The 25,361-nt window shown below is 35.0% G+C and overlaps 1 protein-coding gene and 1 long non-coding RNA gene across 7 annotated transcripts; one reads left to right on the top strand and one right to left on the bottom strand.

Moving 5' to 3' along the window:
- Positions 1-6,597: 6,597 nt before the first annotated feature.
- LOC111911919 (uncharacterized) lies at positions 6,598-19,116 on the bottom strand. Of its 6 annotated transcripts, none has more exons than XM_052770310.1 (17): positions 18,888-19,116; positions 17,658-17,760; positions 17,466-17,567; positions 17,224-17,259; positions 16,967-17,077; positions 16,618-16,701; positions 16,284-16,402; positions 15,910-16,011; positions 15,675-15,791; positions 15,492-15,557; positions 15,347-15,413; positions 15,212-15,265; positions 15,059-15,148; positions 14,944-14,970; positions 14,662-14,688; positions 14,374-14,530; positions 6,598-6,714 (listed from the first exon to the last, which is right to left on the bottom strand). In XM_052770310.1, exons 2-16 carry the CDS (start codon positions 17,715-17,717, stop codon positions 14,417-14,419), a joined length of 1,176 nt encoding a protein of 391 aa, XP_052626270.1. In that variant the 5' UTR covers positions 17,718-17,760; positions 18,888-19,116; the 3' UTR covers positions 6,598-6,714; positions 14,374-14,416. The 6 variants fall into 6 exon arrangements, with proteins under 6 accessions (XP_052626270.1, XP_023763445.1, XP_042756667.1 ...); XM_023907677.3 differs by lacking the exon at positions 6,598-6,714 and adding an exon at positions 13,366-13,572 and having other exon boundaries at positions 18,888-19,115; XM_042900733.2 differs by lacking the exon at positions 6,598-6,714 and adding an exon at positions 18,027-18,119 and having other exon boundaries at positions 14,266-14,530.
- A 3,477-nt stretch (positions 19,117-22,593) lies between these two features.
- On the top strand, positions 22,594-24,942 carry LOC128133363 (uncharacterized). Its single transcript, XR_008232008.1, has 3 exons — positions 22,594-22,781; positions 22,985-23,052; positions 23,804-24,942. It is a non-coding gene; the product is annotated as an uncharacterized LOC128133363 (long non-coding RNA).
- The last annotated feature ends 419 nt before the right edge of the window (positions 24,943-25,361 follow it).

Here is a 25,361-nt window from a genome sequence, read left to right as displayed (position 1 = left end):
TACACACTCACTTGATCAGAAGATGATCGGACAGCACTACGGCTTGTAGAAGTAGTATTCTTCGATAGATCTGGAAGATCTTCACAAAAATTGGTTTCTCGTGGGCAGAGCTTCGGCTCGGGAATTGCACTTCTTAGGATCTTCGGGGCTTCGGGACTTGCTTCGGGGCTCGGTATTAATATCAGGGCTTCGGGATATTTTTTGCACGAAAAACAATGCAAAAACGAGAGAGAAAGAAGAATTCTAGCACAAAAACTCGGTAGCACTCGACTTCTATTTATAGGAGGCTGGATCCTCGATTTACGTTAGGTGTAAATACAGGTACACTGGGCGTACGCGACGTCATTGCATTCGTATGGCACTCGAGTATTGGTCAGGCCAGTTGCAGCTGAGGCGGTTCATGCATCCGAGTACGCTGGGCATACCCAAATTACGCTCAGCGTAACTCGATTTATCAAACTTCTAAATTGTGTAACTTTCGCATACGAGCTTCGTTTTTGAAGTTCTTTATATCCACGGGTAGGTGAGACTATACTCTACAACTTTCATTTAGACTTCGTCGGCTGATTTCGACTTTATTTTTATTATATTATTTTTAGTAGGCCGGGACAGGAAAACTCCGTTACAATTTCATAACTTCTTCATCCGACATCCGTTTTCGTCTGTCTTTTCACCATTGCACTACTAACAACGAGATCTTCGATGCTCGTTTATATTTCTTTGACCAAAAATCACTCGATCTCAAATTCGAGTTTCGGACTACATACTGTTAAGCTGAAACTTAGAAAAATCATAACTTTCTCATACGAAGTCAGATTTGGGCATTCTTTTTATGCACGCTCTCGGTTTAATGAACTCTACAACATTAGTTTAGATCACTAGGGCTAAATATCGCTCTAACGTAAATTCACTTTTTACATCTTTCAGCGTCGTGTTGGTTCTGTCGCGAAACTTCGACAGATCATAACTTCTTCGTTATAACTCGGATTTCGGCATTCTTTATATATTCGGAAACCTCGTTTCAACTACCACAACATTATCCATAGATATCGGCTTTATCTAATATTTCATTTTGACGCTTATTTTCATACTTAATTCAATTAAGTCACACAGTTAAGCACAAAACACATAATACTCAAATAATATATTTCTATTATTTCAAAACGGGTTACAAAGATTAACCTAGACTATTACATCAACATTAATGACAAGCCCAGAAACACAGGCGTTACATATTGGGTTAAGAACATGAGGTTTTGGATATTAAGCACCTAATAGCCATGCAAAGTCATAAAGTTGGAAACTTTATGACTTGGGACATCATTTTGGGCTTGGATCTGAGTTTTGGACGGAAGGGCTTAATGGAATAAGGTCTTAATGAAGTTTGGGACAAGGCAGCATACGTTGGGTGTACCTAGAGGTATGATGCGCGTACGTGGTCAGCACCCCACTTTTTGGTCAACATCATAGTACGTTAGGAGTACTCTTTTGGTACACAGGGTATACTCCGTTGGGAAGGGATATTGTCTTTTGGACCTTGATCGTTGACTTTGACTTAGACCAGGGTTGACCAAGTTTGACTTAAGGGTATTTTGGGTATTTCGAGCTATAGTTAAGCCTTGGTCTCTATATGTTGAATAGGTGACCTGTAGAGCCGGTATTCGGAGCAATATATTGTTCAGATATTCGTCAGACCATGAGGTAAGTTTTCCTTATTGTACTTATGGGTCAAAGGCACCAAGGCCAACCCATTGGATTGATATCTTGGTTTACCACATGTTGCTATGTTGTAGTGATCTATTATATATGTATCCTGGTATATAAGATGTTGCTATGCTATAGTGATCTATTAGATTTTTATCCTGGTATATAAGATGTTGCTATGCTGTAGTGATATGTTAGATATGTATCCTGGTATATATAGGATGTTGCGATGTTGTAGTGATTTGTTATATCTGTATCCCGGTGTATAGGATGTTGTTATGATGTAGTGATTTGTTAGATCTGTACCCCAGTATATAGGATGTTGCTATGCTGTAGTGATCTATTAGATTTGTATGACTACTTGTATATGTTGTTATTGATTGGTAATGTTATGTTATGCATATTATGTTGGGATACGTTGAGGCGGTCCTGCTTTGTGCTAAAGACCAAGACACCCAGGGCGGTCTGGATAGACTGAAGACTTGCAAGGCGGTCTAGTCATGCTGAAGGCTCTGAGAGCGGTCCAGATAGTCTGTAGGCTTGCGAGGTGGTCCAGTCATGTTGAAGGCTCATGTATGCATGTTATTGTTGCTATGTCGTGTGGTGGTACTTTGGGGGAAACTTACTAGACTTCGTGCTTACGATTTCAGTTTATTGTTGCATGTACTTCAGAGGATCGTGGGAAAGTGAAGGTGTGATTGTGCACATGTAACAACTCAAGTTTTGGTAAGTTCCCTTTTACCCATTTAATGCAAATTCCTTTCATTTGGTCCCCTAGTTAGTACGCGGGTCGTACTCTATGAGTACAGTTAGTGTACTAGATATAAATTGGTCGCGGGCATCACCCACATACGATGGGGCATGGGCATACATGGGAGTGCGTTGGGCATACGCATGGTTTGGGCAATCCCTGATTTTTAGAGTTTGCGCCCTATTTAAGCATCATTATATCACCCCTTGGACATTTTAGAACAGTTTCCATCTCCCTTTTTCCTGAAATCGAAACCCTAGAGCTTTTGGTGAGTTTTGAGCTTGAAAGAGTGTTTGTTGGTGGTTTGTAAAGGAGAAGAAGAAGAGAAACACTTGAGGGGATAGCTCTAGCTTGTAGATGTAGAATTTTCTACTCATTTGCAAGCCTTTTGAGGTAAAAAGCTCTCACCATGATGGTCTTTTGTGTTAGATCTAGTCAGTGGCGGAGCCAGGATCAAAGTAAAGGGGTATCCCAATTTTTTTTAGGGTAACCTAATTTTTTTCCCGGGGTACTTGGGTTTCCCCGGTTCGGTTTCGATTTTAAACCCAAATCTTAATCAAATCCTTAGTCAACCTCAAGTTTTGTTATACAAACATGAAGTTGAAGTATATTTTGATACTTGAATCGATGTGGGACTCAAAGTAGATATCAAATAAAGCATGAGCATAACAGGTTTATATAATAGAACAAAATGGTTGAGTTTACAACATGTGTTTAGCGATGTGGGATAGAATGGCTGGGAAAATAAAACAAACATAAACAAAGAATATGTAAGAAGCAAGAATAGATCTCGAGACCTTTGCTTGAATAAGCCAACACCTTAACCAGCAGACCAACTGTTTGTTTGTGTTTCTAAGTGTAGGGATGCATATATATACACTATACCGATTTTTTTTAGGGATACTTAAACAAAAATTAGACTACCGAAAAAATTTTGAGGGGTATCCCGAGCTACCCCGGGATCCCCTTGGATCCGCCCTTGGATCTAGTTTATCGTGTATTTTGTGCACTTTTGAGACTTTTGAGTTAAAGGTGATCTAGTCTAGAAGCAATGGATGCTAGATCTTAGCTCCATTTAGTCCCCATGTTCATAAAAATGTCAACTTCATGGAGGTTATTGGTCCATGCAAGCATTAAGACCTTTATTAATCTCTTTTTGAGCTTTTGAGTTTCATTAAGCCATGCATGAGTGTAAAGTTGCCAACTTTACGTGATAAGTCCCCCTTTAGGATCAAATTTGAGAGTTTAACTTAAGGTCTCAACCGATTAAGTGCTTAATGGAGTAGGTTGGCAAACTAGGGAGTACGTCGGGTGTACCCGGCTAGTAGCTACACGTACTAGCCCCAGATGGAGTACGCTAAGCTTACGAGCTGAGTACACCCTGCGTACTCAGCAATGGGCTTTTGGGCTTAATGTCCTTGTTATTGGGCCATAGTTTGGGTTTGTAAGTTTGGGCCTAGTTGGGACATTAGACTTCTGTTTTGGGCTTAGGGCTAGCTTGTTGGGCTTCCTTGGATTTAGGCCCATGATGGGTTTTGGGCCAAATTTGGAAGATTAGCCAGAAATTAGGCTTTGTGTTGCTACTTAGGATTTAGGCCTTTTTTGAATAGTTGAGTTGGTGTAATGCCCGCAGATTCGAGCTAGTCAATTTATAGATAATAAGCATTAAAGATGACTTTTTTACCTACTGGCCCCTTGAACAAGAATCAAAAGTCGTGGGCCTCTTCGCCAAGCCCACCATTTTTCATCTATTGGAATTTCTCATCTTACCTCTCCACCTCACATGCCTATACACAATGGGTATGCCGAGAGAAGACACTAATATATTGTCGAAACCAGTCACTCTTTACTTTTTCATGCTAAAATATTACTCCAGTTTTGGCCCTTTGTAGTTACCTACGCAACTTTCCTCATAAATAAACTACCCACTACCACTCTACAAAATGATTCCCCTTATCATCTTCTTTTCAAACAAATTCCCAATTATGAAAAATTGTTCACCTTTGGATGCCTAGCGTACTCGTGGCTTCATCCTTATTCCAAACACAAGTTTCAATCCCATTCAAAACCATGCATCTTTTTAAGTTACTCCTAATCCCAAAGTGCTTACCACCTCCTTGACCCACTCACAAATAAAATATATATACATCTCGTCATTTTTATTTAACTGAAATAGAATTTCCTTATGACACCCTTGTAACACTTGCAGATTTGGCCTAGTCAATTAAAATATATTAAGCGTTAAAAATGATTATTTGTATAGAAGATTATCTAGGATAAATAATCTTAACCAAAGTAGTAGTTAGGATCACCAATTGTAACATATTTGAACGTAATAAAAAAGAATTATATGAATATTATATGTTTCATGAATATTATAATATAATAAAATAGGAAAAATCAGCCAAATCACCCGTAAATCGTAAAAATAAGTGCGCCAAAACATATATATTATTATATAATTAAAAAGTACACGTCTTCCCGATCCCAAAAATATAAATTTTAGAGAAATCTGACTTCGTCTGAATTAGATATAATTTTTATAAGATATAAAAGTTAGTTGCGCACAATGAATGTATGACGTAAAAAGCTACAAAGAGAATTGTTGACTTTTAGCTAAAGCCACTAAAAAGAAAATCATAGTACTCTTTAAAATAAGAATTTTGAGAAAGAGAATGTCAAAAACGGAGTCCGTACGAGAGAGTTATAATTTTAGCAAAATCATTTAATTTTATAAAAATATGGACAAAAAATAAAGTCAAAATTAGCCGACATAATCTAAATGAAAGTTGTAGATCTCGTCGATATCTACGCGTGGATATAAAAAAACGTCAAAAACATAGTTCGTATGAACGAGTTATAATTTATAATACCATATTTACGTATTAAAATAAAATATAAATCATGTATACGTGTATATATATATATATATATATATATATATATATATATATATATATATATATATCATTAGAAAGGTATTGACGCCGCAGTCATTATAAGATTAGTGTTGAGTACTTTCGACATTAGTTTAGTACAAATATCGTTAAATCTATTTAAAATAGTATTATAAATGGCTGTTTAGTCGTTTAAATAACTATAAGGTCATTTAAGTAACTATAGAGGGTGATTTTTGAAAATTCAATTACTATAAATAAGAGCATCTAGGCTCTCATATCTCTTGCACTATTCTCTTGATTCAAGAGTCTTTCTCTTCTTATCCCCGAACATTTTGGTCCTTCATGATTCGACTTCTCTTTCTGTAGTTTTAGTATAGTAAAGTGAGCGCTAAAGCGCTACAATAATATTTTTAGAAAAAAGATTCAGCGACGAAGTTCTAACCACGGAGTTCTAAGTTTTCGCTGGAAACCCTGTATGTTGAGCTACACCTATTACGCTTTAAGTATAATTTGTGTTTAAGTTCATTATCGTTATAATGAACCTATAAACAAGATTTATTAATGATTCAAATTTGTTATATTGATTGATCTATTTATGGGAGAGGTGTCTAGAACGGCCACGTTGGCTTGGCTATTGGATTTTAGAAAGGTTATACGCCGAAATGGTCTTGCATCCCAGTTGTCCTACCTAACTGATCCTTACTTGATAGATCGTGAAGTAGACTTTGAATTAATGATGAATCTAGACTAATAATTAGTCGCAATAAATATTAGACTAAGACTTAGTGATAATGATACTAGGTTACGCCAAAGGAAAAGACAATTGCGAGATGCTTTCAAATCGTCACTTTAACAAGTGAGTGCATAGTTACTTTCATCTTACACATAGATATAAAGTATCTGGATAATTACATCCTTATGTGCTTATTATCTATGCCGAGAATATTATGTGCTAGATAAGATATTATGAGATGATATTTAACTGATTTAATCATATAAGTATTATATACTTATAAATATGTATTGTGTGGCGATGGGTGATGAGAGATATGTGATCATAGAAAGGTGATGTGACATCCCCATTTTCACGGCCAGAAAAGACCGATTTGTTTATGCTTTGTTTTATAAAATCAGAGTAATCTTTTAAAGAAAACGGTTGCGGAATTTGTTCCCAAAACAAGATATGATAATAACTTATCAAAACATTTCTCAAAGAGAATGTATTTTCATTTAATAATAAAACCTCGGGATGTCATGTTCCGATACAGACATATAAGCATAAACAGAACTTACATTCAATTACACTAATGATTTACATCTCCTTTAATCTCTCAGTGCAAAGCAGCTTCGTATCGATACCTGTGATACAATTAAATTGAGTGGGTCAGACTTGGGAGCCTGGTGAGCATATAGGGTTTTCAACCCACAATAATATAATTATTATATTCAATCATCAAACAATCAACCCAATTACCCATCCCCGTTATCTCCATTTATTTCTTAAGTACCTTCCCTAAGGAATTATCCTAAGGGTCATCTCCTACATCGTATTTACCTCTCATCTCCTTACATCACATTTCCTTGTATGTTTGTTCCTAAGGACTTTTTCCTAAGGATCATCGCATGAATACGTAGTCACAACATCGCCTGGACTAGTAAGTCATAATAAGGGTTAGACTATCATCGCATGAATACATAGCCACAAGATCGCCTGGACTCGTAATTCATAGTAAGGGTTAGAGTATCATCGCATGAATACATAGTCACAACATCGCCTCGACTCATAATTCATCACCTACAGGTTATGAGCCTGCTGGTGTTTCCACGGGGTCATCTAGAATAGTCCGTGGTCGCCATCTATACTCTGGTAGATGACTACATCGCCAAATTTCCACATCTCCGGTCAAGGTTATGGTATCTCCTCTCATCTCACATCACCTTTCTATCATCACCTATTTCTCATCACCTAATTATCATCACCTTTCTATCATCACCTATTTCTCATCACCTAATTATCATCACCTGTTTCTCATCACCTAATTATCATCACCATTATATCCTCACCTTTCTCTTATCACATTCGTTCAACACACATCAACTATTTCATCTACCCATGTTCTACCCAACATATTTGTAGATATAAATTACATATATAGTTTAAATCATTTAACACCCATATAAAAACATCAATTCCCAGCCCATCTCATATAGACAATTAATATATAACACATAGCACGTATTTCATAGCTAATGTTTCATATTTATGTGTTTAGAAGAGAGTAACCGCACACTCACACATATAAACCACAATATATATACACATAACACGTATTTCGTATAAAATACTTCATAATTATGCGTTAGAAGAAAGTAACTACACACTCACTTGATCAGAAGATGATCGGACAGCACTACGACTTGTAGAAGTAGTATTCTTCGGTAGATCTGGAAGATCTTCACAAAAACCGGACTCCTCACGGGCAGAGCTTCGGCTCGGGAATTGCACTTCTCGGGATCTTAGGGGCCTCGGGACTTGCTTCGGGGCTCGGGAATGATACCAGGGCTTCGGGAATGATACCAGGGCTTCGGGATATTTCTTGCACGAAAAACGATGCAAAAACGCGAGAAAACGGGAAGAAATGAGCAACTGAATCGGCTGCACTCGACTTCCTTTTATAGGGGGCTGAAGCCCGATTTACGCGGGGCGTACATTTCATTACGCAGGGCGTAACGACGATAAGGTCGTTGACTCCCCCCATGGATAATATCGGCCAATTTTTATTTAAATTAAATATCGAAATTATTAAGTAAACTTCAAAAATTCATATCTTCCTCATACGAACTCCGTTTTCGACGTTCTTTATATCCACGCGTAGGTGAGACTACGATCTACAACTTTCGTTTAGACTCCGTCGGCTAATTTTGACTTTATTTTTATTATTTATTTTTAGTAGGCCGGGACAGGAAAACTCTATTATAAAATCATAACTTCTTCATCCGACGTCCGTTTTCGCCTATCTTTTTATCGTTTTACTACAATTAATGAGATCTTCAATTCTCATTTAGATTGTTTCGGCTAAAAACCGCTCGGTCTCAAATCGAGCATTCGGGCTGCATACTGCTAAGTCGAAACTTCGAAAAATCATAACTTCCTCATACGAAGTCAGATTTGGGCGTTCTTTTTATGCACGCTCATGGTTTAACGTATTCTACGACTTTCATTTAGATTGCTAAGGCTAAATATCGCTCTAACGTAAATTCACTTTTTACGTCGCGCTGTGTCGTGCCGGTTCTGTCGCGAAACTTCGACAGGTCATAACTTCTTCGTTATAACTCGGATTTCGACGTTCTTTATATGTACGGAAACCTTGTAACTATACTATAACTTAGTTAAGATTATTCATTCTAAATAATCTTTCATCAAAAATTCATTTTTGACGCCTATCGTCTCTAAATTGACTAGCCCGAATCTACGGGCGTTACAGGTGATGATAGATATGCAATGTTTAATAGGTGATGCGAGATAATAGATGGTTAGGATGTTGGTGATTTTAGTGTCACCATGTCATTTTATGTAACTGGAACTAACATGTGAGCTAAGGGGCTTCATAATTTGTACTCTAATATATGTACGGGTTTGTGCAGAGTGGACGCATGTATAAGATCAAATTAGAAGTTGATTCGACAACAAGTCGGGGGTCCGAAGGCAGCACCCCTGGGTCTGGTGTTTCCAAAGGGGCAGTTCCCCTTTGGCGGGGTCTAGGGGCAGCACCCCTATCGGGGTCCAAGGGGCAAAGCCCCTGGCTGGGGTCCCGCTGACGAAATACATATGGGAACATAGTGGAAAAACAAATTCTTGAGGGTGATTATGGTAAAACTGACGAAATTCGTCAGTTTTGGAAACCCTAAATCCTCATTAAAATCCGAATTACCCTGACTTGCTTCCAAAGGAACTCATGACGGCCCAACCCTAATGAAACCCTAATCTCATTTATTATATATAAATGGCTCTTCCTTTTAGAAGAGACACACGAATATTATTAGCTCTCGTTTTTCTTCAAACACTCACATAATCTTTCTAACAATTTGGCTTACGATTTTTGTGCCTAGAATGGTAAGTGTCCTCTTGAATTATCCTAGGCTGAATTTCTTGTAACCCAGGCATAGGGTAGAAATATCAGTTCGGAAAGTGTTCACACGATCCAAGTTGGTATCCAGATCTCCACTACAAACCCTATAATTTCTTAAATAGGAGATGTCATAACCTTGACCTCGATGTTGCGATGTAGTCATCTAGCAGAGTATAGATGGCGACCACTGACTAATCTAAACAATTCATGTGGAAACACCGTCAGGCTCATAACCTGTAGGTGATGAATTACAAGTTCGGGCGATGTAGTAACTACGTATTCATGCGATGATACTCTAACCCTTACTAGACATGTATTGGGGGAGTAATCCCCGAATCAGTACTCTCTATGCGATGTAGGCGATGATCCTTAGGAAAAGTCTTTAGTAACGAACATATAAGGAAATGTTATGTAAGGCGATGAGAGGTAAATACGATGTAGGAGATGACCCTTAGGATAAATCTTTAGGGAAGAATAAATAAAGAAAATGGGGATGGGTAATTAGGTTAACTGTTTGACATGAAATATGTGAAGAAACAAATTAACTATATTATTATGGGTTGAAACCCCTATGTACTCACCAGGTTTCCCAACCTGATCCACTCAGTTTATTGTATCACAAGTAGCAATATTAAAGGTACATTCTACTGAGGGATTCAGAGAGATGTAGATCATTAGTGTAAATTAATGTAAGGTCTGTATATGCTTGTGTTTCTGTATTGACGATGACATCCCAATGTTTTAATATAAATAAAATACATTTCTTTGGAAATGCTTTGATAATATCATTATCATGTTTTCTGGGAACAAATTCCGCAATATTATTCTTCAAAAAAAGATACTCTGATTTTAAAATAAAGCATAAACAAAACGGTCTTTTCTGTCCGAGAAAATAAGGATTTCACAACCCTCACTCAAACAAACACACCCCCACCACCAAACCCCGACACTTGGCTTACAGGTGATCTCATCCCTTTATCATCATCTTCACCTTCATCTACTAATATAACACCTCAATTACATCCTTCCCCTCTTCCATCTAATCCTCTTTCACCCAACCCACCCCTCCCCACTTCTCTTGATAATAGCCTCTCACCGCCCTTACCACAAAATCCCCCACCTCCACCTAATTCTTCTGGTGGTAACCCCTCTTATTCCATTAATCCTAACAACACATCAAATACTTCTCGTAATACCACTAACACTACATCTCCTCAAATTGATTCCACTCAACCTACTAAAAACTCCCTCTTATACACTCAACAACTCGAAAACCAAACTCTAAATACCACAACAAAGATTTTCTTCTTTATCAATCCATTGCTCGACTATTTCCAGAACCCCAAAACATCACTCAAGCACTTAAACAACCCCAATGGTGTAAATTCATGCAAGATGAACATGGCGCCCTTATTCAAAAACAAACTTGGACCCTTGTATCACCTGAATCTGCCCCTAACCTTGTCGGATGTAAATGTGTTTTTCGAACTAAGTTAAACCCCGATGATATTGTCGACCATTTAAAAGCACACTTAGCTGCTAAGGGTTTCCATCAAATGACCAGGTCTAGACTACACAAAATGTTTAGTCCTGTTTTCGAACTCACTTTTCTTCGTCTCATTCTATCCCTTGCCACCTCCCAAAACTGGTGTCTTCGCAAACTCAACATAAACAATGCTTTTTTACAAGGGAAGCTCATCGAATTAACTTATATGTCACAACCTCCCGAGTTTATTGACCTATCCTTCCCATGTTTGCAAACTAAATAAAGCAATCTACAGTCTTCGCCAAGCTTTACATGCTTGGTATAATGAACTCAAGTCTTTTCTTTTCTCTTTTGGTTTCAAAACAACAATATCTTATCCCTCTCTCTTTGTTTGTAAATCTATCACATCCTTAATATATATTCTTGTGTATGTTGTCACTGGTCCCAACTCTTCTTTTATCTATTCCTTCATCAAAACTCTTGCCAACGGGTTCTCTCTCAAGGACTTAGGCAATCTCTTATACTTTCTTGGAATTGAAGTCCTCCGTCATTTTGATGGATTATTCCTCTCCAAAAGCAAATACATTATTGACCTCCTTACAAAGGCTAACATGAGTAATTTTTAACCCACTTCTACAACTTTGACGACCTCTGATCAATGATAACATACCATTACCAAATCCTACAGATTACCGATCATTTGTTTGAGCATTACAATATTTATCTATTACTCACCCGGATGTAGCTTGTGTTGTCAACAAGCTCTCACAGTTCATGCATCGCCCCACTAACACTCTTTGGGCAACCCTAAAACGTTTACTTCGATGCCTACATGGAAAATTCATCATGGGTTATTCATACGTCGTTATTCTCCATTACATTTGCATGCATTTACCGATGCTGATTGGGCAGGAGACAAACTCACTTGTCGAAGCACCACACATTACATTGTTTATATCGATTCTAATCCCATAGCTTGGAGCTCAAAATGCCAGCCTACATTAGCCCGATCCTCTACCAAAGCAGAATTTTAGGCTGTCGCATCTACAACAACCGAAGTGTTATGGATTATTTCCTTACTTTCTAAACTAGGGTTTACATCCACCATTAAACCGACCATATACTGTGACAACTTAAGTGCTACCCATTACTCCGTAAATCCAGTATTTCATTCAAGAATGAAGAATATCGCAATAGATTTTCATTTCATCGTCGAAAAGGTTCAAGACGGTTCTATACGTGTAACACATATCAAAGACGGCGATCAGCTAGCTGATGTTCTAATAAAGTTATTGCTCATACACAGATTTCTTACTCATATCCAAGATTGGACATCTCTCCAGATCGTCCATCTTGAGGAAGTATATTAACACATAAGCAATTCTTTGTATCATATTTATTTATATATTTCATCACACGTTTATTTACTTCTATATTTGAGATAAGGATAGATTTAGTCTTCTTAAATTGTTGTAACATATCCATATTTTCAAGATCTTTCTTTGTATATGTACGCGAATTCCATTCAATCAAAATCATCTTTTGGTTAATACATTTGTAGATAGTGTATCAACGATTGAGGGTGTAGTTATGGTTGCGTGAAAGTAAAACTCTCTTTCAATGTAATATGTGAAAAACTCTAAGGTAGCGTTTGGTAGTGGGACTGGACGAGACAAAACTACATTTGACAGAATTGTACTTGACAGAATCAGAGCGAACTCATTATATAGTGTTTGGCAACACCGAAACAAAATAATAAAATTACCAAATTATCCTTGAAATTATTTCTAATATATATATATATATATATATATATATATATATATATATATATATATATATATATATATATATATATATATATATATATATATATATATATATATATATATATATATATATTCATGTGTTCCCCACATCTATTATATATTAGAATGGAGTAATAAGAATTTAATAAAAATTAAATTATTATTTAATTAAATAAAGATAGATATTAAATTATATCCATAATTATAATTTTTTTTATAGAAACTAATTAAATTTGTCATTATTATCAACAATAATATTCTTTTAAAATGAATTTGTATATAGATTTTCATGTATAACTTTATGTTTTGTTTCAGGATTCGGTCACTAAAAATACAACAAAGTTGCTTGGAACATGGTGGACACAAGTGTATTCTAACAGAATAAGAGTTTATTCTAGTAGAATGAGAATGTATTTTAGAATGAAAGTGTATACATATGTTTTTTTTTAAATTTCAGCATAGTATGGAATGAAAAGTAGTATTACATCCCATTTTTATTTATATAATTCTAAATAACACAAATCTTTTTACATTTATATTTCATGATTTAAATTAAGTTTTTGTTTTTAATTTCTGCAAATATAAATTTTTCATCACAATCTTATTTGGTTTTAGTAAGTTTTTATCATCATGGAATGTAACAAAGTTACAATATCACTTTTATTTTTTATGTAGTGTAGGACAAAACATAACATAACCACATTGTATTGCATTTGGCATGCACCACATTATAACTCAGACTTTAATCCAATCGAAAAGGTACAACAAAATGGGACAATTGGTCGCTCTAGATCTGTCATTGTACAAAAAGCATAATTATCTTCAGTATAATAAATCACCCAACAAAACTATTTGCATTTGTGTAAACAAAAGCAGCCCAAATAGATTTCAATATGTATATTGCAATGACATGTATCGAGAACAATGAAACCATATCACGGTGTATGGGTTCATGTTAGTTCAGACGTTTATAAACACGATCTTCACTATTCAATTGTCTCTTGTTTTTTGACTGTTGGATAAAACCATTGCATTGGTGGTTTTTGTACGGACTAGTCAGCATTCTTGTGGAAACTCGAAAGGTATGTGCTTATTCTTATAAGGGTAAAATACATAAACGAAGTAGTACTATAATCAAATTATCAATTTAGCCATTTAACTATTTTCTATAATGATTGAATTCCATGTTTTTTGACCATTTAGAAAAATCATTTTTTCCCCGGTTATCGAGTTAATAGATAGAAAAAAACAACGTATTACATTCATTTCATCGACTTAGCTATTGAACTAGTATTTTTCTTTTTCTTTACAGTATAACTGTTTAACGAGTTTAGATAATAGTTAAATGGATTAATAGATAAAGTTTGTAGTGAAAAGCTAAATATATTTTACTCTTTTTGTAATATATAGTGTTTTCACTTTCGCATTAATGAATTGTTTGCAGTGAAAAGCTAAATTTGGCAAGCAGGATTGATGGATAGAGAGATTTAGAGGAAGGAGCATTTACTATGGAATATTTGGTGTCAAAACAATTTCATGTGAAATTTAAATAATGTGAGTAAAATAAAATTTAAAATTTAAAATAAAAACTAACCTAAACAAAGGGTCAAAACTCCTGGGTGGGGGGTGATTGGTTCTCATCTTTGTTTTCTTCTTCTATCAAAAGGATCCACCCAGGCTGTATCCTCTTTCACTGCTTTTTCCCAACGCTTTTTAAATATCTGAAGCTCAGTTGTCGATTGCCTCCTTATCTGTTTGTTAACCAAATATTTACTTTAACCAATAACATGGATGGATTTTCAATTCAGACTAATATTATATCAAAATTCATCTGAACAAGAAACATATATTTACAAGTATTTAACAAGTAAAGGGGCCTCACCTCAGCTCGCACATCAACACCATGTTTCTGAAGAAAAAAGAGAGCCAATGAAAACATTAATTAGTATAAGAAAAGTTTAACCAACAAAGTTGGCGTACAATATGAAGGACCAAATGTAACAAATAGCAGTGTACTTTCATTTATTTGTGAATTATAGCACCATACTTTCATTACTTTATATTAAAGAAAATCAACGAATATACATTTGTTGTTTATGAATCACTAGGGATGGAGTTGAACAGAAGGAGATAAAACATAAAATGAAAAAAAAAGGAACAATACCTTCAACAAATCCACATGATTAGAACTCTGCAAAAAAGAGATAATTTAATTATGGGCATGTTATAGTAAACAAATGAAGGAAAGTTTCTTATGTAATTAAGTCCAAATGAATAACCTTTTTAAAAGAAGCCCCGCCTAACGTTTGTATTCCCTGATGAACAATAAATTCGCTATCAACAACTCCCACCTTCTTCGACCGATCCCCCTTAAAAACACAAAAGATTAGTTATTTGAAGACAAAATAAACAAAAATTAAAGTTAAACTCACCTGTGCACAATAGCCAAGTTTCATATCCATTCCCCATCCATGAACAAGGTCATTCTGGAAGTAAACACATTCAAGTCTGTAAGGCTTATCAACTGAGAATAATTGGATCAAACTTTAAAGTGTTTCTATTATTACCTGAATAAGATGCCAAGCACAATGCCATGCAGCTCTTGAGAAAACTGGAGCCATTCCTTCTACAAATCTGAAAAATACCAACACAACCAAATAAAAACATTTGAACAATAAACCTTCATGAGTCATGAGTCATGACATGAATTACCCAGAACATGGTGGGCCTTCACTGTCATCTGAACATTTCACACTGCCTCTGCTGTCATACACCCTCCTGTAATTGTAAAACAGAATGTCTCATTACTCTACTCATTAACATACCAAACACAAAACATACCTTTTGCTTCTTTCTATAACAACATTGTGAGAATTTTGACTTGAAAATATCTACCTATGAAACTTATTTGTTCTCTTCCGTATTGTGATCCGATGATGTATATCAGTCGAATTTGGATCTAAAGCTGGTTGTGATATCTCCAATCCTTCCGTTTTAACAATATTCAAGTATCTGTAAATATAACAAAAAAAACTACAGATGGTTACTCAATTGAGGGATAAATTAAAACATTCTAATTATGAATAATAAAAGTAGATAAAGATGATGTGACAGGTGAACGTGAAGCTACCTTCTGGGATTAAAATGATTCACTCCTAAGTCTTCATCCCACAGAAATATATAATCATAAATGGACACAGCAGCAGGATGCAGAAATCGTTTTGCAAACCACCTAACATAATATCCCATACACTAATCATACAAACAATATACACAAAGCTCTAAATGCAACAAATACCAATTTATTTATCCTACTTTCATTTTTTCTTATTGATCTCTTGATATTGTAGGCAATGATTCCTAAATTCTCTTTCATATCTTTCAGGAGGATGAGAAGAGAAGGGCATTTATGTCTTTTGCACAGACGAAATAATATTATAAAAAATTGCAACTTTTTTCTGTCATGTCCTTAACCTTAACCTTAACAAACAGATATGAGCTCACCACTTTGTTTGGTTGTGGGCTACAATATGTATGACCTTGTCATTCCACTCAAGATCACGCCACCCATCCACTTTTCCATCATAATGGAATAAGATAACTGTAAAATTTGCTGTAAGAAACTGAACAAAAAGTAATGTTAATTCACACATCAAAAAACATACTATAAATATAGAGCATTAAGGGCTGTGTTCATTACACAGGACAAAACATAACTGGAAACGCTTTCTAGGGATATTTTTCAATGATGAGAACGAGGAGGGCATTCACGTCTTTTTTTATGTTATGTTATCGGTAACAAATAAAACAGGGCCTAGATGTTAATCAATGGTTGTACCTTTTGAACAACAGTATTAACATTACGCTTTTGTTTGAGACCCACTGGAATTGCCAGCAAATTATGTGTACTTGAAACATCGCCCTTCAATACACAACAATTGGAAGACCATGAAAATTATTGTTATTGAAAGTTTGAAACTAAAACTTTTAAAAGTTAGAAGCTAAATGCAAGAAATAGCAAAATGTACTTTCATTATAGCATCCTACTTTCATTTCTTTCCATTACAACAATGCACATTAAATTGGGTAGATTTTTAAATGTAGAATGTTGTACTATTCTACAATAAACAAATCAATTAAACTGCATTGCTAATTCTTGCAATGAACCCTTAAGGTTTGTGTCTAACCTTTAATTTTGAGCTACTTGTGGACCATAAAGGCTTTAATTCCAAGTCAGATTTAGCTTCAATAATACCACGAGGTAAACCCTTCAAATTTGTGGAAGCTAACGCATATTCCTAGAAAATAGCACCAAAATCACATTAACTTTATAAAAAAAGGAACCTAAACTCAGATTTTATCCCATTGACAAACTCACAAACACAGTACAGAGAGTCAGAGACTAAAGGAGAGAAGTAAGATTCCCTTGGTTTCAAAAATCTACCTTTGATGAGTAGAGTGGATCCAATCTTGACTCCATCTGATGAGACAAATAACAAAAAGATTCATATTAGTGAAGCCATGAGCTTGACAATTCCAAAACATTTTAAAACCTGAATAAAGTACATCTCTATTTCTTGCAGTTTGCCTGAATAAAGTACATTGCCTGTAACTTCAATCTTTCAAGATTTATGATCTTTACCCATTCTAATTGTCTTCAATAATCCAATCAAATGAAATGTTTACCTCGGTTTCCAGATACTGATAATTTGTGGTTCTATATACAATATACAGCATTATGATACAAGCAGCTCCCATAAACGGTTTCATCCTGATGCCATAACATCCCTACATGTATAGAACCTACATTATTAAAATCCCTTTAAAAATTCTCAAGAGTGTAAAGTAACAGAAATTTTGTCTCAGAGTCAAACGCACCAAATCACAATGGAGTTTTCTTTTCCTAAAAAGGTTCCTCCATGATTTAGCTTCCCTCATCAACAGCTCTTGTTTATATATATATTTTCATACCAAACTGCAGCTGTTAGAATGAAGGGTATATCAATAACTCACGTGAACAGAAACAAACAAACAATGATCATAGATAAATGGATATAAGATAGCTCTAAGTGTAAATATAAAGTCCAATAGATTAGACTTCCATGTTAGGCCAACAGCATACTCCAAATGGTCCTCTTTAATGTATCCCTGTTTCTCTTACATTTAAATATCACCTAGAAGCCCACAATGAAAGCCCACAGACACTTTTCTCCATGAATGTTCAACACATTACACATCATCTCTTACTTGGATCAACTTGCTAAGGATTTGAAGCCACTAGAAAACAATCTGCTATCATATTATGTCTTTCACTTTAGTACCTCCAATCCACAGGGGAAACTGGAAACAAAACAAGATGCCACCCAGTATGAAATTTTCCTCTTAACAAATCATTACTCTTATAGAAAGACAATCCGGACCCAGATACAGCAAAAGATTCAAACTTGAACTGCATAAGCCACATCATCAACCATGTGATAGCTTCATCTCGCTATCAAACCTATGAAATCATAACTTTGACATCAAAGTCAAACTTCAATCCTACGTTTACTAATCTAAACAACGAGAGCCTGTTAACTATTGGAATTTTGAGCAACTGTAAATGCCATTTGCGTGCAGGCAGTGAATTGTAACGACATGTGATAAAAATCGAAGATGCAAACTATGCGTGTGATTGTGTGTTGTAAGTGTGTTTGTGTGTGAGAGAGAGATAGAGAATTGTTTAAACCTCATGACCAGATGACCTAAATACATGAAAAACACACGCAGAGAATGATAAATGCGCCAAACACTCCACAATTCTATTTTTAGTAAAGAAAACCTCTTCCAGAAAAGAGATGTCTCGGGGGTTTTTTCTTGAAATCTTCCGTTGTTGCATCTCTTATCCCAAAAAACAAACATTAAGCAAAGCATTTATATACAAACACAGACACACGAAACTGTTTGAGTGACAAATAATGACTGTCTGAGAAATATCAAGTAGAAATGAGTGATAATTGCAGACGTTTTTCTCAGAACAAATCAATAGATCTTAAACCTGCCTCTGAGATTTAACGATTACACATTTGTAATAAGAGATCGGAAAAATGTATCAAAACACACACCGACCTCAGAGATCGGGAGATGAATCAGCAGAGAAAAGTTGAATTGCGGCAGCTAGTGAAGATGTTTCCGGCGAGGAAGGTGTCAGCTGGATTAAAATCCTATTCCGGCGAGACTGGGTTTATTTATGGAACAAAATTAGCCGCGAGTATTGGTTTGACTGTGCGTGTTTCTAACCTTTTTGAGAGAGAGAGAGAGACTGAAGTGTCGGAAATTTAATTATATGCTGTTGCGTTGCGTGCCTCGATTCCTAATCTACGAGTCCACGACAATATACTCCTGATTAAAATATTTAACACCTTTTACTTTTCTTTATTTTATACGATATAATATGCTTTAGTAAGTGCTAATAAATAAATCAAATACTACTATTTTAAGATTAATTACGTATAACTTGGTCTGATCTGTGTCGTCTTTATATTTTATTTTTTATTTGAATTGTCTTTAGGTAGTTTTAAATTTACACGATAAATACTGCTAGATATAAGATAACTATATTTGGATTTACCTATTTATTTATTTCTATGTTATTTATTTGTTATTTATAATATAAATATACTAGACAAATTTAATGAAAAAAAATTTTGATTCCCACCTCTACCTATTTAGGTATTCCTCAATTACCTTCATAAATCATAAAAAAAACTAGGTGTAAAACCCGTGTATTTCACGGGTTGATTAAACAAAAAATTAAATATTAAAATATAAATGTTAAGTATTTTTTAAATAAAATTTTGAAATAATAAATGAAGAAACCTATTAATTATAATTATTATCACATTTAATACTTTTCATATATAAATATAAAAGTATCATGTGACTTTTTAATATAAAAATTGAAAAAACCAACAATTGACATGTTTATATTATTTGTTTCAAAAATATAATAAAATGACAAGTGTCAAAACTCATGAGAGGTTGACACGTGGCAAAATGAATCTTCATTTATTATAATTGATTGATTAGTCATCTTCCCCCTTCTTTGACCACCCACCATTTCATTTGTTGGAACACTCATCTCCATCGTCCTTTTTAGTCTGCTCTTCTTTTCTGTCAACACCTTTAAGCAAAGACTTCTTCTCGTTAAAAGAAACAGCAATCGCCATGACCTCTCTCTCTCTCTCTCTTTCACTCTCTCTTTCTCTCCAACTTCAAAATTAGTTACGTCTCTTAACCATTGTGTGCTTGGATCAGTTCCTGATCGATTTTGTTTTGGTTCTTGATTGATTTTTATAATTTTTATTTAAAAAAATTGACTTCTTGTTTTCTATTACATCTATTTTTATTTATGTTTTGATTACACATGTATGGTCATAGAGAATGAAAATATCATTTTTTTTGTTGGTATGCATCATGCTTGATTTGATTTTGGTTGCATGTTCAAGTTTCTTTTGTTTTTTATTTTGATTTTGGTGTGGCTTGTTTTATTTTGGTTAATATGTGTCTATAATTTCACGATGCTTCATGGTGGTGATAAAAGGCGCCTGGTGGTGATTGACGGATGTGACTTGGCGGTGGTTGAGAGTGGTGACGAGTGGCAGTTGTCGGACGTCACATGTGGTGTGATCTTTTAGCATGGAATGGAGAAAATGGGTGAGATAGGGTAAGATAGTGGATCTTCCAATAAAAGAAATAACTAAATAACTAAAAGAATACAAAATGATATTTAATAAGGTTAAAATAGTCATTCGATAAAAAAAAAGTTGTGGAATGAGATACTTTATGTCGTTTATTATAACACTATAGGTTATATAAAGGGATAGTAACACGGCCGAAGGAGGTGTGAGGCCTTAAGGAGATGTGATTTGTGCGATTGTAAAGAGACCATATCGTTATTGGGTCCAAAAAAAATTATGTACTAGGAAAATTGTGTTAGCTAATTCATTATGTTGTCAAAATCTATCTCTAGTCTGTTGGAATCAGGTGGCTTGTGCCACTCTCTCGTTGCTATTTTCCGTTGATTATTTGTAAATTAATAGGTTTTCTATTTTTAATCATATTCACTAATATAATTATCGATGGTCTATTATGCCGATCTGTCACAACTAGGAATTCTAATGCTTTGTAAACACTTAACAAGGATAACATTGTAACCAAAACTTGAAAGCATGTATGATGTTTATTCAATGACATCAAAATTTCATTAAACACACTGTACAAACACTCAAATAGTCAATGAAAGATTGGAAACCCTAAAAATCCCGGTTTAAGTCCAATATGGACTAGGATTTCATTATTGGGCCTAATGAACCAATAAGCTTCCAATTTGACTATTTTGGGCTTAGAACTCTTAAATGGGCTCTAATTGGACCCACTTTCATGAGACTTAGCCTTTTTGGGCCTTACAAGCCTAAAATGGACTAGTTTATCTTGAATGGGCCTTATTTAGCGATAACAAATCCAATTAGCTTTAATGGACACAAATACATTCTCTTATACAAAAATTGGGTCGTGAGCTACCCTGAGGGCCCAATGGGCCGAGAATTTTCGAACAAGACAAGAATGGGCTCAAATTAATACACTACTCCTTTCCTTAAGCCCATTTTCAGCCCATAAGTTTTAAAAAAATGGAGGATTTATGTGGCATTGTCACCTCCATATTATTTAGCATGTAACAAAGCTTGACAATCCCATACTTCCATGCATGTCATATCATATTCTCTCTCTTCCCCCTTCTTCTTCTCGACCAAACACATAAGCGCACACACGCACATCTCACTAAAAATCTTCTTAAACACTCTCAAAGAAAACAACTCTTCATCCTTCATTCAAACCTTCGAGAATTATAAGGGCTTCAAGAGGGATTTCTGTAACGCCCGCAAATCTGGGCTAGTCAAATTAGAGGCAATAGGGGTCGAAAACGACTTTTCGACAAAAGATTATTTAGAATAAATAATCTTAACCAAGTTGTAGAGTATGTTACAAGGTTTTCGTACATATAAAGAACGCCGAAAACCGAGTTATAACGAAGAAGTTATGACCCGTTGAAGTTTCGCGACGGAACCGGCACGATACCGGGAAACGTAAATAGTGAATTTATGATAGAGCGAGATTTAGCCTTAGCGATCTAAACGAAAGTCGTAGAATATGTTAAACTAAGAACATCAATAAAAAGAATGCCCAAATCTGACTTCGTATGAGGAAGTTATGATTTTTCTAAGATTTAGCATAGCAGTGCACAGCCCGAAATCTGAATTTTAGATCGGTCGATTTTTAGCCGACGGGATCTAAATGAAAGTTGTAGTACTCGTAAATACCAACGCGTGGATATAAAGAACGTCGATAATAGAGCTCGTATGCAAAAGTTATGGATGAAGCTTAGTCCCTACTTTTCGAGCGCGGCGAATTCGATACAGTTTTGTAAATACGAGATAGAATGAGAATTAGCCAACGAGGTCTAAATGAGAGTTGAAGATCTCATTAATAGGAACTCAACGGTAAAAAGACAGACAAAAATGGAGCTCGTATGCGAAAGTTATGGACGAAGCTTAGTCCCTACTTTTCGAGCGCGGCGAATTCGATACAGTTTTGTAAATCCGAGATAGAATGAGAATTAGCTAACGAGGTCTAAATGAAAGTTGAAGATCTCATTAATAGGAACTCAACAGTAAAAAGACAGACAAAAACGGAGCTCGTATGCAAAAGTTACGGACGAAGCTTGGAGACTACTTTACTATACACTTCCTATAAATACAAGGGTGAACTCCTCATATTTTCTTCACACCATAAGCCTTTCTTTCTCTCTCTAACTTCTCTCTAGCCTCCCTAAACCCCTCCCAAGTCTACGGAACCTCCCTAGCACGAGAAGAAAGCCCCGGAGCGCCCGACGGCTCCGAGAAGAAAAGTTTTCGGCTTGGAAACGCTGCTCCAGCGAAGCCCGGTTTTTAATAAAAACTCGCTGTAAGTGAGCTACGCCTATACTATATTTAATATAGATTTTATTTAATTATAGTAACATTATTAGGACCTTAAAATAATTATTTGGGCTATTATTATGAGTTATATTGAGTGTTATTTAACGCTTATATAATAGTAATAATAGCTAGACTATTAATTAGTCGTGGTTAACGTTAAAAACTAAACCCTAGTGGTATTGATACTAGGTTTTGTCGAGGAAAATTGTTTTGAGATAACGAAGTGATGTCTGAGTTTGGAATCACCACCTAATCAGGTGAGTGCATGGTCTCTTTCATCTTACACATAGATATGAAGTATTTTAATATAAATTATGTGTTATGTGTGCATATTGTCTGAATACTTGTTGTCTATGCTGGTGAAAGATTTTTATACATGTTTTAAATGATGTAAACTGTATAAAGTATTTTATATCTACAAAATATGTTGGGTAAAACATGGGTAGATGAATGATGATGGATAAAAGCTGAAATAGAGGAACATTAGTAGTACGGACCTAGTGCCCTATAGGTATACATTGGCAGCAGTGGACCTCGTACCCTATAGATGAGCACTGGCAGCTGCGCCACAACCCGTAGATGATTTAGATCTACGGTAAACGTCCTAGCAGCTGCGCTCTAAGGATAGTATCGGCAGCTGCGCCTAATAGGGAGCCTTATGACCATGACAGTAGTGTTTAAAGGTCAATACCGGCAGAAGCGCCTCATAGAAAATGTCCTAATTCTGGCAGCTGAGCCTAAGTGACAATATTAGCAGCTGCGCTTGACCAATGTGTCATTGGTAACAATGGACTTCATGTTGTTTCCTTAGGATGATCCTTAGGAATGAATGAATGAGAAATAGCTGATTCTTAGGGTAGATCCTTAAGAATAAAGAAGATAATGGGGATGGGTAATTGGGTTGATTGTTTGATTGTTTAAACATAATAATTATATTATTGTGGGTTGAAAACCCTATGTACTCACCAGGTTTCCCAACCTGACCCACTCAGTTTATTTATATCACAGGTGTTGATATGAAGTGACATTACACTGAGAGATTTAAAGAGATGTAGATCACTGGTGTAAATAATTGTAAGTTCTGTTTATGCTTATGTTTCTGTATTAACGATGACATCCCAAACGTTTTAAAATGAAATAAATACGTTTCTTCGAAAATGTTTTAATAACGTATTTACCATGTTTTTCTGGGAACAAATTCCGCAACATTTTTATAAAATGAAGTACTCTGATTTTTATAAAGCATAAACAACATCGGTCTTTTTTGGCCGTGAAAATGTGGATGTCACAATTTCATCCAAAGATCACATCAAGTTACATACTAGTGGTAAGATCTTGCAAACATATTTCCTTTCTACACTCATTCGCTCTTCTTACCACCTTAAATTCTTGATCATACTCCTAGAAACATACTAAGTTCGAGATCCACCCAAAAAAGCTTGTTAGGGCCGAAAATAGCATCAAACTCTTCCATTTCTTTCTTCAAACCGAAAACAACAAGAAAAGGTAAGTCCATACCCCTCTATTTTCGGTTTTCACATGTTTTATAGGGGAGAATACAAGTAAAATGTGTAGATCTATGTGTATTTGTATGTTCTATGTGATTTCTTGTGTTTATGTGATAAATATGTGCCAAAAATGAAAGATATTTCGATATCTATAGTTCAAGAAAGAAAAATATATGATCTAGGATGTATTACACTTAACAAGTTAAGAAAAACTACCATATAAGGTTTATAATAAGCATGTTACAACATAAAATTCATTATTGGACTATTTTTGTCAAATAAACAAAAGTTGGGGAAAAAGTTGTCATTTACGATTTTTACAAGGCTCAAAAGGTCAAAACAGTTAAAATAGAAGTTTTTATGAGCATTATGCTTTTCAAAGATCTAAAACTGTAAATTGTAGCCGATTTGGCTAAAATTTTGGGCTTTTCGGCCCATAGGCCCAATTTTGCAAAAAATATGGTTTTAAGGGGCCGAAATGATAAATTTCTCAAAACAACGGGTAAAAAGTAAATAAATCTATTTCAGGGGTTAAAATGACCTTAATTGCCAAAAAGGATTAAAAATGTAAAGTTTTTGGGTTTTGGGTCAAAGTTGTAAAAGTTGCGAAAAGTTTGGATTATAAATGAAAATCTTTTTATTGGCTGAAACTGCCAAAAAGTAAGCATTGGGCTGAAAACATTATTTAAATAAGTCTTTGGGCCAAAATGTCAAGAAAAATAGTTTAAGGACCAAAAATGTCATTTTTTTATAAAAAGGGACTAAAATTGTCATTTTTATTGAAGAAGAGCTGAATAGGTCAAACCAATATTTTTTATTCAATTATTTTATTATTAAGATATTTGGGTCAAAAATACCAAATTATAACTTATGAATTTAGAATGAAAAATATACATATATTTTCATACATTTAAATATCATTATAAAACAATCGACAAACTTTGTGCCTTTGCGATTCAACAATTGTTCAAACAGAATTTCCGACATTTATACTATACAAAAACAAGTAAACATTCAAATTGTTGGGCTTGAAAGATTCTAATCATGCTTATTGGGCC

This window comes from Lactuca sativa, chromosome 1 (assembly GCF_002870075.4).
Source record: "Lactuca sativa cultivar Salinas chromosome 1, Lsat_Salinas_v11, whole genome shotgun sequence".
NCBI lineage: Eukaryota > Viridiplantae > Streptophyta > Magnoliopsida > Asterales > Asteraceae > Lactuca > Lactuca sativa.
The sequence above is the reverse complement of the archived record's forward strand: the minus strand, read 5'-3'. Positions and strand labels throughout refer to the sequence as shown.